This window comes from Podarcis melisellensis (assembly GCF_964234715.1).
Source record: "Podarcis melisellensis genome assembly, chromosome: 1".
Lineage (NCBI taxonomy): Eukaryota > Metazoa > Chordata > Lepidosauria > Squamata > Lacertidae > Podarcis > Podarcis melisellensis.
The window spans coordinates 124,559,175-124,572,543 of record NC_138528.1 but is presented as its reverse complement, the minus strand read 5'-3'; the positions used below and the strand labels follow the sequence as shown (position 1 = coordinate 124,572,543).

The window sequence follows — 13,369 nt, the reverse complement described above, 5'->3', positions numbered from 1 at the left end:
TATGGCTGAAACATTGCAAGTTACACACGTAAGATGCAATCGTATTGCATGGCTCAATTATCTGTTACTGTGTAATACTGTCTAAATGCTGATTAAATATTTGTATGCTGTTTTATGAATGTGCCGTGTTCACCAACTAGATGCTTTGTTTATGGTGTGCTATAGAAACTTCTAAATAAAATAGCTTAACAATGCTGTTAACACACTTCTTTCCTTTTCGGTATTTTATTTCCTCATGACACAAAATACCACATATGAGAAAAAGAAAAGCACCCAAATGCTCCAACACAAAGTACCTGAGCAAAGACTGAAGGCAAAAAATGTACATTATGACACCTAAAAGCACTTGAGCAAAGTAGAAATACAGTCAATAATATTCAGACGAGAACATATGGTCAGTTGAATGACACTTTTCAAATAAAAACAGTATAATTTATGACAAGTATCACTATACAGTACAAAGAGAGCATGAATGTTTTGTAACAGATTGTACAAAATTTTGTATAATGTATGCACATCTTAAAAAATGAATCTTTATGTATACAGTAGAAGTAAGCCTGTTATGGAACACATGAACGGTTCACTCCCAAAATCAGTGTCAAAGCGCATGTGCAGTTTTCCACTAGTGCAAAAGGTGTTCATTACCATTTCATGTAGGTTCATCAACAGAGTCACGCGCACATCAGTCAAACTGATCGTGCCTATCCCCAATTCCATCAACATCCATACCAACTCCCCCACTCCCAATATAAATTTGCAAAATTACACTGCTTTGATATCCCCACAAGTTGACCTGTTCCCCCAGGTAACTTCGGCCATGTTAAGTAGAGCATGAGAGACGCCACACAATCGTGTGGGATGCAGCGCAAGGCTGACTGCAGAGAGAAGGAACTGGAAGAAATTTGGAGGCGTGGAATGGAGCTTGGATCTTACACAAGTAGAAGACACCATTGGTCACACAAGAACATTGCTGCTTCCAAGCCAATGATTGTCTTTAAATTGTATGGAAAAATAATTTTGAAAGGAATCACGTCAGCTTTTTAAAACTGAAATTATCATCAAAATGTTTCAAGATCATTTCTGCCACAACTCTTTCCTGGATACTCCACTAAATAACCATGCATCTTTAATTCATTCTTGTATTGAAAATTATCAAGTTAATAAAATGGAATGATATTATAGTTTGGCAAAAGTGGTTGCTGCTGTTGTTGTTCCATTCATTTCTTTTAATTATTTCAGATATAAGAATGAACACACATATCTTTAGTGAATATCTACTTTAAAAAAGATGCTTAGAAGAGATGAAACACTGAAAGGGATTGTTTTATAGAGAAAGGAGACAAAGGAAGAGAATAAATAAGCTTAGTATTTTAAAGAAATGTTGGAAGCAAACAGATGAAGAAGAATCCAACACAAGTGCATTTAAACTTTAGGAACTATTTGCAATAAGTTACAGATAGGTAGCCGTGTTGGTCTGCCATAGTCAAAACAAAAAAATTCCTTCCAGTAGCACCTTAAAGACCAACTAAGTTAGTTCTTGGTATGAGCTTTCGTGTGCATGCACGCTTCTTCAGATACACTGAAACAGAAGTCACCAGAATCTTCTATATAGTGAGAAGGTGGGGAGGGGTATTATTCAGAAGGGTGGTGGGAGAGACCTGGTCTGAACAAAGACATTGGATTCTTATCTCATTATACATGACAAAGCCATTTTTCACCTTCTCACCCCTTGCTTTTTCCTGTAAGACCTATTGCAGTCGTTAAGAGTCGTCAACAGGCTCATCACAGCTATCTGCCAATCACCCATTCCCACCACCCTTCTGAGTAATACCCCTCCCCACCTTCTCACTATATAGAAGGGTCTGGTGACTTCTGTTTCAGTGTATCTGAAGAAGCGTGCATGCACACGAAAGCTCATACCAAGAACTAACTTAGTTGGTCTTTAAGGTGCTACTGGAAGGAATTTTTTTGTTTTGACTATTTGCAATAAGAGGGTTTTAAAAATACACCCCACTTTTCCCCCAGAACACAGCTGTTAACGAAGTTTGTGAAGAACTTGAAAGGTTAAACATAAGATTTTAAAGCAGTATTTGGCAACAATCGTGTAGGTGCCCATGCCATCTGAGGTGGGCAATTTCAGTGAGGTTCCCCTGTATATGGAATGCTCTCCTCAGAGGTTCACCAACTTAATTGTCCATTTGGCAACAAGCAAAGGCCTTCTTACTTTCAGAACTTTTAAGATGCAATTTTCATCCTGTTTTTTTCTTTTTGTATTGGCACTTTAACTGTTTTATTATTGATTGAAAGACAGTATAGAAATAATTAGCCGTGGGCTTCTGTGCTCGTTTCCCCTTCTGGCGCAGCTGAGGAAGCCTTTGTGTTCGTTTTTGATAAACTGCAGTTTACGATCTCATCTGAACCCAGCAAACTATGAGGTGCTTAAGCTATGGCTTGTTTGAAACAGGCCACCTTCAAACCATGTGCTACGAAGCTGATTTATTTGCAAACAAAGCATTGTTAAGATGAACTGGTTTGTCGGATTTGGACAAAGTGAAAGCTTTCAATCACCTACTTGTGATTGCGCTAAAGGAGGGCGATAGGAGCCTAAGACTTGCCTGGGCTCGTTCATTTCACAATAAACCGTAGCTCACTGTGATAACGGAACACATCTTTTGTGCAATAATACTGACTCAGAAGTTTAACTGCTTCCCTCGAGAGATCTGTGTCTTTCAGATGTAAACACAGACCTCCTGTTTATGATAGCCGTCAATGTTTTCAATGTTGGGGGGGGGGGCAAATTTGCACATACCATGAAATACATGTATGGATTGACTCCATCTACAGAAAACCGACTGGAGGAACAACAGATTTTGGGCGTGGTAGGTCTGTATGTGCACTGAAGTGACCATGCCCATAACCAAGTGTTGAAACAGGGTGACCCAACCTTGATAATGCATCAGGGCATCGATGAAGTCCCTGCTTCCTTTTATCAAACAGTGACACAATACATTCACTGGGCTCAAACAATTCAGTCTAGTGCTACAGATAGTTACAAATGCAATTAGTTAATTTAAGGCATGTGCTTGACTGGAAAAGTGGGGATTTAAATCAGGTTTCACTCTTTAGGGTTTTGCACGGTATATTAATTTCACTTCTGAATCCACACACTGAAGTGGAGCTATTTCTTCATACAAAACACATTAGGTTTATCAGCATTGTCAGTTTAAGAGCAAAACACGGGTCCAAACTCAACAAAGACCTATACACTACAGCTTGTCAGTTGTTGCTCCTGCTACTACTTCCACCCTGTTTTTTTGCTATCACAAAGCCGGCGTCAAAACCAGTAAATTTTGCAAACTCCTAATAAAGCAGCCATATGTGGCTGGCGGGTTACACGTTGCAAAGGCCTACTGTAAACTCTTAAAGACATTTTAGTGAGATTCTAAAACAAGAAATTCTTTTAGACAAGGTTGCCAATCCCTCAAGGGTCACATCAACAAGTAATGGCCTGTATTACAGAGGGCTGCACAGAATTGGGCCGAGTTCCTTAAATTAAGCTTTGTGTCTTGCTTAAATACATGAACAGCCAACTCATTTTGGTGGAATAATGACTACAACTGAGAGAGCTTTGTAAGGGGTGCTCCAGGACCTTCACGCACGACTGCTGTAGTTCTGACTTTCCATCTTTACAAATGCCTCTCCGTTCTGCATGAAAATGCTACTTGGTTTTAGTAGTATGTCATGCACAGTAAGGGGAGCTGCTATTTAAAAAGTGTGTCTGAATGTGTCGGTTCTATGGACTGGGACTCAGGGTACCTGGGCTTTCATACAATCTTCACACATTACTGAAAGACTGTAGAATTTGCTCCTATATAACGTGCATTATTTGGGATATGGAAAGCGCTGCCATTTTGAATTTAAACTTTTGGTAAAACTGGGCTAAGACTGAAATCCTACAGACGCTCACTTGTGAGTAAGTTCTATTAAACTTAATGGAGCATCCCTCTAAGTAGATATGCGTGAAATTGCTCTGTAAAACTCTAAATCAAGTATATAAACAAGATGCTTCCTAAGGAAGGTTTTCCTGTAGATAATCTGAACTATCATAAATCCTTATTATGCAGACTGGTATCAGAATACCAGGCACTTGTAAAGATGAATAAAGAATCCACTTGCCACATTGCTTCAAAAGTACAAATCCATTTATCAAGCATAGTTCATTGGCAAAAATATTCAGAGGTATGTTAATTGATGGTAATTTAGTGAAGTACATGAGTTTTTAGGAAATGAAAACTTTATAGTGTTATTATAGAGAATGCTAGTTCCTGTTGCGATCTAGCTTTTTTTTCCTAAAAAGGGGTATAAAAATCTAATACTAAACTAAGTAAGAATCTATCATATTAAACATAAATGAATTACAAAATGAACTTTTTAGGCTGCTTAGTGGCTAACAGTTCTCAAGTTGTTCATAACATATACAGCAGCGAGCAGACAAAGCATTGTTGTACCAATAGTACAGAGCACACACACCATATCTTAAGAACTGAAGTTTATGAAATGCTTGCATCGTAAAATGACATTGAGGTTCAAGTGCGCAAGCAAGTCATCACTTTGCTTAAAGTGATTTCATCATCAGAAAGTACATGGTTTCCATGTACTTCTGACATTTGTTCACAGGCACCAGAGCAGAATTTGTGATCAGAACTTAGATATACATAGCATCTCTTTGTGGAGGTAACAAATCATTTTTTGAGGCATATAACCTAATGGCAATATTCTCAAATCTGGTCAATAATAATAATGATAATAATAATAAAAATAAAATAATAATAATAAAAGATTCCTAGGCTAGGATCCAAAGAACTATTCTGGGAATGTTTAAGAACTCAGGCATCCTTCCTTTGAACAGAAGGGCTTCAAACCACCATAAACATATTTTTGAAAGCCTCTCCCCAAGTTTCAAAAATGGTTTGCTATGCAGTGGTGGGGGGAAAGGGGTTGCTTTCTGAGAAACCTAAGTCAAGAAGTACCTCTTTGGGACAAAGGAACTAGTTATGCAAAGTTGTGGATGACAGACCCTCCTGGTTGGCCTCAAAAAAATCCCCACCACTTTTGACTTCCCATACCTAACAGTCCAAAGGGAAGGGGGAAATAAACCCCCACCCCTTCGTCTTTAGGCAGCTATTGTTCATAATCCCCAAACTGCTTTCTGAACGTACAAAAAGCAATTCAAATGTTTTCAGGGGAGCATTTTCTTAAATTGCAGCGATGGCGGCAGCAAGGGGGAACCAGACAGACACATGCTACTTTGGATGTGGCTTAAAGTTCAGTGATGTTTTCATTTAAACAAAATACTCAGTTGCAGAATTTCCATATTCCTTTCACAGTGCAACACTATGCATGTCTACTCAGAAGTGTGTGATGTTCCATGAGACTTACTCCCTGGGTAGCTCGTATAAGCAGATTTTTTTTGGCTGAGGGCCACTTTAAGGTTGGGCCCACCCTCTTGAGGGCCACACGCCAACAATGGTGGTCGTTGCCAAAGTACATGCTCTGCACTTACACATGTATCGCCACGTACAGAGAGCAGAATTCAAATGTAGATACAGGCACCCATCACACACGTTCCCAATCAGTGTTGGGCTTGGTGCAGAGATTTAAGGCTCTCCTCTCAGCCATCTGCTGCAGTGGGAAGGAAGATAGGGACTGGCAGGCCACTTTAGGTGGCCTCATAAGGACTCACCTAGTCCGGGTCTTCACTACCCAGTGCTGTGTAGGATAGCAACCTTATGCCATTGCTGTCAACTTACAGATTTGAAAATAAGGGACCAGCAGCCTTGAAAATAAGGGATCAGCAGCCAAAATAAGGGATTTTAGACAACCAGCAGCCAAACGAAGCCTCAAGAGGTGGTTCCCACAGCGCAGCAACCCAGCAAAGGGGATGCAGCAAGGAAAACCACCGCCACCTCTCTGCTGGGAAGCACTGAGCAAAGGCGAGTCCCCAGGCAACGCGGCTGATTTGATCGGCACAAAGCATGTAAGCTCCACTCCCCAGTCGTTCTTAGACTCCTTATTGGGTGAGCAACGCAGCCAAGCAACATGGTTGGAGCCTCCCTCCTCCCTGGCCGGCAGGGAGGGAGGGAGAGGAGCTGCTTCCTTTGAAACCTGGGAAATTTAAGGGACATCATCAATAAGGGACAGCAGCGGGACATGGCGCTGGGATAAGGGACTTTCCTGCCAAATAAGGGACGGTTGACAGCTATGTCTTATGCACACCTGCAGACTTATCTGGGAGTAGACCACACTGAACTCCTGGGATAGGCTTGTGCTACCGGGTGTCTTTCAATTCACGAAGAGCAGCAATTCCAAATAAAAAAGCCCAAAAGGGGTGTGTGTGTTATTTATGGGTTGCAGAAAATGGTCCCATGTGCAAAAAAGGCAAACGACATCAGAGACCCAAATCGCAAAAGCAACACTGCAGTACTACAAACGTACTGATTCGCATAGAAAAGGTAATTAAAAAGACTTACGTATCTGAACTACGTAGAACCCACACAGGATATATGAAGTTAATTCAAAGAGCAGTCAACTCACCCATTTCACAGATGAACTTATGTTCAGTGCCGTTATGACCTAATTAGGAACTGGGCGTGGCTTTGCCCCTGCCCCAACTGCAGAATAAAAAGTTGTGAAGCGAAGCCAGGTAATTCAGAAGCACCTGGACCTGTTATGAAGGAGAAGCTCTTGTCAGCATCGTGACTGGAAGCAGCAGGCTTCCAAGTACCCAGGCCAACACATGGATTTGAAGAGCACTGTGGTGCCCTTGGTACAACGGAACATTTGGCAAGCGTCTTTTCTATCGGAGCAGTACTTTGAGAGGAGAGCAAAAGCCTCTGCCAAAATTCCCCCCAGCATACAGCTATTAAGAGGCACAGGAGGCCTTGTAGCTTCTCTTCACATCGCCAGCTATGGCAAGCAAGAAGCCCTGCTTAGCAATCAGGACTAACTCCTAGCACAGGCTATTAAGTAATCCAGCTAACAAGGGACAGGTGCACACACAGAGTACACCAACAACTCAATTTTTGTCACTTGCTCACCAAGTTAAATTCCATGTAATCAGCTGGAAATTAGATCTCAAGAAATAAGAGTACTGTTTGCCCGAAGGCCTCTTAAGAGTAGCAAGGATATAATTTTTATAGGATAAAAATTATGTAAAGATACTGAGACCATAAAACTAGCTGAAGTGTTTTAAAATACTTGATCTAGTTATAAAGCTCTTCATGGTTCATACAACAGCTTTTAAGTACTAAACTTGTTAGCAGGCTTGCGGTACCAGTTCTACAGTTAAAAGAATTTCTTTTTAAATCCAGAGGTTTTGCATCCAAGAAAACTGAATGATTAATATATATATCTATATATACAAGCCAGAATTAACTGAGGCACTTCAGGCAGGAATGGTACAAACTGGTTAAAGGCAAGACAGACGTGTGTACACTGTTAACTTGGTTCAGAGGAATGGCTCTCTTCCCCGATTACAAAAGGGAGAGGAAGCGAGCCATCGTGTAAGATCAGCACTCAGGTCTCAAGGCAATGGATGCACCAGAAATAAATAACAAAATCTACAAGTGTCTATGCAGGTGAGCCGACCAGCTAGGTTTGCAGGTAAGTGGCTACATTTGCAAAATGACTGCATTTTTTTCCCCAAGGTGATGGTGCAATGCAAGAGGAGCAACATTAGCTGTTGGATTCATACCCGGTACATTTCACCAGCAGGTAACAGAAAACGTGCTGCTCCTTTATAAATGGTTATATAGGTGATCAGTATTTGCCACTCAACAGTTATGCCCAAAGGCAGATTCTTTTAAAACGTCTTTGTACATAGAGATAAATACTTGCTTCTCATATCCACCGACTACTTGTTGAGATGGGAGTGCCAATGTGTAGTTCTGCCTTCAAGTGATTCCCGTTACCGCCATGGTGTTGAGTAGCTTATCAGTAACACATTATCTCACCGAGTACCTCAGGGGTCCATTTTGTTTTAATAATGTCTGTACGAAACCACTGGAGGTTGTCCAGAATTCAGGCCGATGGCTTTCTGGGGGCCTTTTGTTATGGACGAAAGAAAACAAGCTCAATATAGTAGAATTAAAGCTAATATTGTGGGTGACTGATATGATCTTGAGGCAGAGAAATTGCTTACATGGTACGGGATTTCATTGCCCTTCAAGGAAACTGCCTATATATGTGGGAAGCATCTCCTAGTCATCTGAGTTTGTACATTGGCTTCCAAGCACAATTCAAGGTGTTGATGCTGACCTTTAAAGCCCTAAATGGCCTTGGCCCTGAAGGAGTGTCTCCAAGCCATCGTTCAGCCCAGACAACCGAGGTCCAGCTCTGAGGGCCTTCTGGAGGTTCCCTCACTGTGAGAAATGAAGTTACAGGGAAGCAGGCACAGGGCCTTCTCAGCAGTGGCTCCCATCAATGTCAAATTATATAAACAACTTTCTGAAGACATGTGAAGGCAGTCCTGTATCGGGAAGTTTTAATGTGTGATGTTTTGCTGTGTTTTTATTCGGCTGGAAGCCGTATGATTGTGATGATGATTACTGAAGCCAGAAGTGCCTTACTAAAACACTCACATTTAAATAGCTGCACAGATACATATTTTGGTCTTGAACATATGCACATACTGGGAAGCTCATATGGGTGTGTTATTCCCCACACAAAGTATTGCTAAAGTAGGTATCCGTGTAACTGTCTACGTGTTTCCATGTACACTAGCATGAATCTCTATGTACAAAAAATCACCCGAGAATCTGCCCTGAGCTTCACACTGCAGTGTAACAGTACAAAGAGCATACACGTCTGCTGATATACTTAGTAAACTATGTTACGTTGAATATAAATCGATGTACTGGGCCACCACCACTTTCAATAATCTCACAAACATGGAATCTGTGAAATAGTTTTTGATTTGTCACCAAGTTGAGCAGCATCGGCATTATAGCTTAGTACAGGCCCAAGGAAGGACAAAACGTAACTTCCGCTGCCTTTAACGGAATAAGAACTTTCGGATTGTCTTATTGGTTATGGATTTTGCCAACAGCAAAGGTGCTTCATCCCGAAGAGCATACAGGACACACAAGTGCACATTTGTTTTTTTAAAAACCCCGAAACTCTGCTCCAACACCACAAAAATAAAGCATCATTGTCAGAGGCAGATTCAGAACTGAGCTGTAAGTTTCTACAAGGATTCTTTTTTTAACAGTAAGGTACAAAACCCTATGCTTTCTAACTGGATCAACCTTCACAACATGTGCCCAGCATTGTTTTCACTTCTGCCACGGACAGAAGATAATGTTTATGATATTTTCACGTTGTCCCAGATTATCCTTGGTTCAACTCCCTCCCGCCAGCGCTTCCTGGTGTGCTTGGTGCTTTGGTAAACTAAAGTCTTTACACAATGCAGCATAACGCGTGAAGAAAAAGGGGAATGATTACGAAGTATGGCATTCTGTCTAAGTGCATTGGTGCAAACACCACAGCGGCGACAGACAAAGGAAGTGGGAGATGTGCAGCAATCTTCAGCAGTTTACTGTGGAGAAAGGGGAAATAAGGTAAAACAATTCTGCCGTTATTAAGGCTGCAAGCTGTGTGGCATAATAAAGCATGCAGATATTCCCAGGGAAATACCAGGGAGTATCTAGTACTTCTGCATATTACATAAACAAAGCGCACGGCAACCCGTCAACTGCAACAGACCATCTCCTGGGCCGTCTGATCTTTCGTCAAGCCAGCAAAATTAAGATACCTGCTCACACGGGGCTGACACAAAAGGTCCGCTCATATATTATGGGAAAAAATGAAAGTTTCTTTCCCCCCTATTTCCTCAGCCCTCTGTCTCCCCATTTCTTCTCCCAGCAACCCCATAACAAAACGTCTCAAACTGAATGTAACTGACCTGCATGAACTACTTGAAGACTTGAAAACAGAGACACTGAATCACAGGCGTAGCCAAGATTTTTGTTTGTGGGGGGGGGGAGCAGACCTTTTGTTAGACGGGGGCAGAACCTCTGCTTGCTATGTATTTTTATTGATTGGGGGGGGCAGCTGCCTCCCTTCCCCCCTACTCCCATGCACTGAATGTACTTTTAATAAACACATAAAAAAATCGAAAAAGAAAAGAATGACTCGGATCGGACTGAACCACCCAACTTTCTGGCATATCCTAGCCTGACATTTCAATATTGCAGTCTCATTTAAATGGAGGCTTAACATGGCAAGCGTTGAGCTGAACCATCATCACCCCTGAAAATGGGGGTGTAGGAGGGGGCCACTCGGGGCCTGGCACACAACAGTAAACCAAACTATGGTTTACCGTGAATGTGCAAGCCTTTTGGTGCTAGAAGAGAAAATCACAGCTTATTTGCTCTTCCCTGGTCCTGCTGTTGCCACACTACCCAGAGCTAAGCCACAGTTCAGCTTAGCATTATGCACAAACATAGGCTTGTGGTTTGTCTCACTCCAAAGAAGTAGTGAGCTGCAACCATGGCTTGTTTTTGGTTTACAGAGTCAGGGGTGCATGGCCCATAATAACGTGTGGGGCTTAAAGGGAGAAATTCGCAGAAGACATCTTCCCCGACACTCCCATTTTGAGAAGCCTCTCTGAATCGCACCCACTGAAGAGTAAAGAGAAAGGAAACAGCTTGGAAACACAAAACTCCCATCATCCCTAGCTAGAAGGACTCAGTGGTCAGGGATGATGGGAACTGTAATCCAAAAACAGCTGGAGACCCAAGTCTGGGAAGAACTGCTAAGTGATCCTGATAATACATAAGTGGGTAGGGTGGGAACAGGCAGAAGATGCTCTTAAAGGCTTGTACTGTATGTGACTAAAATAATTGTGATTGTTTTGTTTTAAAACAACGCACCCCGCCAAACTGCACCTTCAAACACCAAAACTGTGGGGGAAATGAAGATAACGAACTAAGGTACCTTGTTTTAACTTTTGTAGTGCTTGCATTCATGAGTATACCCAAAATGGCTATGAGCAGAAAAGCAGTTGATCTACATGGATCAGGATCAAGCTTGATATGGTACCTATTTGGGGGAGAAAAAACAAAGAGCATGGTAATAAACTGAAAATCAAATTTTGCAAAGGAAACACAAAGTAGCAGCAACAGAATATTGTAGGCACATGTGGTAGATAATACATAAGCAGAGGATGGATGGCCATCTGTCATGTATGATTTACCGTATTTTTCACCCCATAGGACGCACCGGCCCATAAGGCACACGTAGTTTTTTGGGGGGGAAATAAAGGGGAAAAAATTATTTTCCCCCAGGCACGGGGCCTAGCCTTCGGCATGCAGGCAACTCTCCGCAAGCCGTGGGAGCCCAACGCGGCCTCCCACGGCTTGCGGAGAGCTGCGCGAAGCCTGGAGAGCGAGAGGGGTCGGTGCGCACCAACCCCTCTCGCTTCCCAGGCTTCAGCGAAGGCCTGCATTCGCCCCATAGGATGCATACACATTTCCCCTTCATTTTTGGAGGGGGAAAAGTGCGTCCTATAGGGCGAAAAATACAGTAGTTGGCCTAAATCAGGGGTCAGCAAACTTTTTCAGTAGGGGGCTGGTCCACTGTTCCTCAGACCTTGTGGGGGGCTGGACTATATTTTGGAAACAAAAAAAGAACGAATTCCTATGCCCCACAAATAACCCAGAAATGCATTTTAAATAAAAGCACATACTCTACTCATGTGAAAACACCAGGAAGGCCCCATGAATAACCCAGAGATGCATTTTTAAATAAAAGGACGCATTCTACTCATGTAAAAACATGCTGATTCCCGGACCGTCCGCAGGCCGGATTTACAAGGCGATTGGGCCGGATCCGGCCCCCAGGCCTTAGTTTGCCTACCCATGGCCTAGATGCCCCCCAGAGTTCCTTCCAATTCTATGATTCTAAATGATTACACAAGCAGAAATAGATTTTATGGCATGGGAAGGAACAACAATATGCAACACAGTAAAAGATAATACAACAAACTTCATATACTGATGCTGCTATGAGCTTCCCCAATTTTAAAATCAACGCCTTTGGATGGAGTAGCTGAGTTTGAAACCAGCCAGTCGTGGATTCTTGTATAAAACCTGCCAGTTCTTCTGGCGGTTACCTGAGATTTTTCAGCCAGTAAATTAAAGACGGGCAACTGAGCAGCACAATCAACGTGAGCAAGTTGAGGACGGTGACGTGCATCTTAAGACTGTCTACAACGCTGTCAACAGCTGTGCTGCCCGTAGGTGATGATGTTGCTGCTGCTGCTTCTGAAAGGCCATCTGCTGATGATGCACAGCTCTCTTCCGTTTCTCTTTTGGAACAAGCGGAGCTTTGTTCCGAGTTCTTTGGGCACTATAAAATACAAGTGTAGGCATTAATAGGTTTAACACGTGAACTTAAAAGTGCTTCATGGGGAAGGTAAAAAAAAAAAAAATCAAGTACAGTGGTAATTCTGGTTACATACTTAATTCGTTCCGGAGGCCCGTTCTTAACCTGAAACTGTTCTTAACCTGAAGCACCACTTTAGCTAATGGGGCCTCCTGCTGCTGCCGCGCCACGATTTCTCTTCTCATCCTGAAGCAAAGTTCTTAACCCAAAGTAATATTTCTGGGTTAGCGGAGTCTGTAACCTGAAGCGTACATAACCTGAAGCGTATGTAACCCAAGGTACCACTGTAGTGCTATTTATTTAATTTATATCCCACCTCTTTCTCCAAGGAGCTCAAGGTGGGATACGCACCCTCCCTGTCTCAGTTTCACCCTCACCAACAACTCTGTGAGGCTGAGAGAGACTGGCCGGCCAAAAGTCACCCAGTGGGCTTCATGGCTGGCTCAGGATTTCAACCCTGGTCTCCCAGGTCCTAATCCAGAACTCTAACCACTACACCAGGGTTCCTCAAACTTGGGTCTCTCCAGCTGTTTTTGGACTACAATCCCCATCATCCCTGACCAGTGGTCCTGTTAGCTAGGGATGATGGGAGTTGTAGTCCAACAACAGCTGGAGACCCAAGTTTGGGAGACACTACACTACACCACACCACACCACACCACACCACACCACACTACACTACACTGGCTTGAGTAGCAATGTAGCCAAGATATAGTATCGCCCTTTCCTTTCCCAACGCTGTCATGATGCCAGTGTAGCCATCATTGCAGGTCCTTGGGGGGAACACACCAATATTTCCTGCATGCCCGCTCCCTAGTGATGTACCAGACAAAAGACAAAGCATGCAGGGCTGCCCTTGAAGCTGTCCCAGAAACTCCAGCGGGTGCAGAATGCTGCAGCAAGGCTTCTCACGGGGTCTCTGCCA

At 42.7% G+C, this 13,369-nt stretch overlaps 1 protein-coding gene across 1 annotated transcript in view; it reads right to left on the bottom strand.

Annotated features, from left to right (window-relative positions):
- Positions 1-7,169: 7,169 nt before the first annotated feature.
- The window catches only part of PGAP1 (post-GPI attachment to proteins inositol deacylase 1), a 54,370-nt gene continuing 48,170 nt past the window's right edge, over positions 7,170-13,369 (bottom strand). The window contains exons 25-27 of the mRNA XM_081913884.1: positions 12,173-12,408; positions 10,996-11,100; positions 7,170-9,595 (exon numbers count right to left, since the gene is read on the bottom strand). Of these exons, the coding sequence (XP_081770010.1) occupies positions 9,457-9,595; positions 10,996-11,100; positions 12,173-12,408 (480 nt within the window). The 3' untranslated portion in view covers positions 7,170-9,456. The remainder of the gene's footprint in view (positions 9,596-10,995; positions 11,101-12,172; positions 12,409-13,369) is intronic.